This window comes from Tupaia chinensis, unplaced genomic scaffold (assembly GCF_000334495.1).
Source record: "Tupaia chinensis unplaced genomic scaffold, TupChi_1.0 Scaffold000176_1, whole genome shotgun sequence".
NCBI lineage: Eukaryota > Metazoa > Chordata > Mammalia > Scandentia > Tupaiidae > Tupaia > Tupaia belangeri.
The window spans coordinates 231,133-232,228 of record NW_006159651.1 but is presented as its reverse complement, the minus strand read 5'-3'; the positions used below and the strand labels follow the sequence as shown (position 1 = coordinate 232,228).

Here is a 1,096-nt window from a genome sequence, read left to right as displayed (position 1 = left end):
TTTTAAGAGGTTTTTGCTATAGGGCACGTGCACTTGCCAGACAGACAGAGAGAGACAGAGCAACAGAGAGAGACAGAAAGCGAGAAATCACCCCCCCAGGGGGGATGGCCACATCGCAATCCCTTCTCCTCCATTCTCCTCTTGGGATCTTGGGCACCCACGCCCGCGTGAGTTTTAAGCCACCGGGTCTGGGACGTGAACCGCGGTCGACTACGTGGGAGTCCAGCGACATAGCCATTACGCTAACTGCTGGTTCCCAAAACCTATTCGTGATAAAGAAGCAGCCTAGAATCAGAATGAAGGAAACAGTTTTTATTTTTCCATTTTACGGAAGCACCATCCCCTGGCGGCTCCCACCTAAGGCCGCCAGGTGGCAGCAGGGAGACGGCCGAGCCCTGCCCTGCCGTCTGGGCGCGGGGAGAGGCAGGAGTGAGGTAGGAGTGTGCGCATGAGCGTGGGGGCCTCAGGGAGGGACAGGGAATACAGACAATGTCGCCTTCTGCGTTCAGAATGAAACGGAGAGCTTGAGGAAGACTCAGGGAGTCAGGAAGGACCCAGGGGTCAGAGGGTGGAGCTGGCTTGGGCCGCCCTGCCTAGGGGACTGGGTTATCTGTACTCCTCCCTAGGGGGATTCAGGTCTGGCTCCTCCTGGGGGCTGTGGTCCACCTCAGGGGCCGGTGGCCAGGGGTTCTCTGGGGGCTGGGGTCCTGCTGGCCAGGGGTCATCAGGCCGGGGTGGCTGAGGTGCATCAGTTCTCGGGGGCTCCGGGGGCCAGACTCCAGACTCAGGCAGGTCTCTCCAGGGACGGTTGAGGCCTGGAGGTGGAGGGTCCACGAAATGAGGGGGTACTCCTGGCCAGGGGTCGCCGGGGACTGGGGGCCCCTGAGGCAATGTTGGGGAGGTCTCCTCGTGGGTCTCTGCGGGTGGTGGAGAGGAGTGGTCTCCACTGCCTGAGATGCCTGCAGAGCAAGGAGAGAGACGAGAGGTGAGAAGGGCCAGAGCTCCCCCCAGCACCCCTACGCCCCTGCAGAGCCCCTGGGATGGATGCAACCCTCAAACGCAGCGCTCAGGCACCTGCAAACACTGGGGCCCTAAC

At 61.6% G+C, this 1,096-nt stretch overlaps 1 protein-coding gene across 1 annotated transcript in view; it reads right to left on the bottom strand.

Annotated features, from left to right (window-relative positions):
- Positions 1–308: 308 nt before the first annotated feature.
- Positions 309–1,096, bottom strand: part of PSORS1C2 (psoriasis susceptibility 1 candidate 2) — a 6,445-nt gene continuing 5,657 nt past the window's right edge. Inside the window, exon 2 of the mRNA XM_006146300.3 lies at positions 309–959. Within this exon, the coding sequence (XP_006146362.1) occupies positions 607–959 (353 nt within the window). The 3' untranslated portion in view covers positions 309–606. The remainder of the gene's footprint in view (positions 960–1,096) is intronic.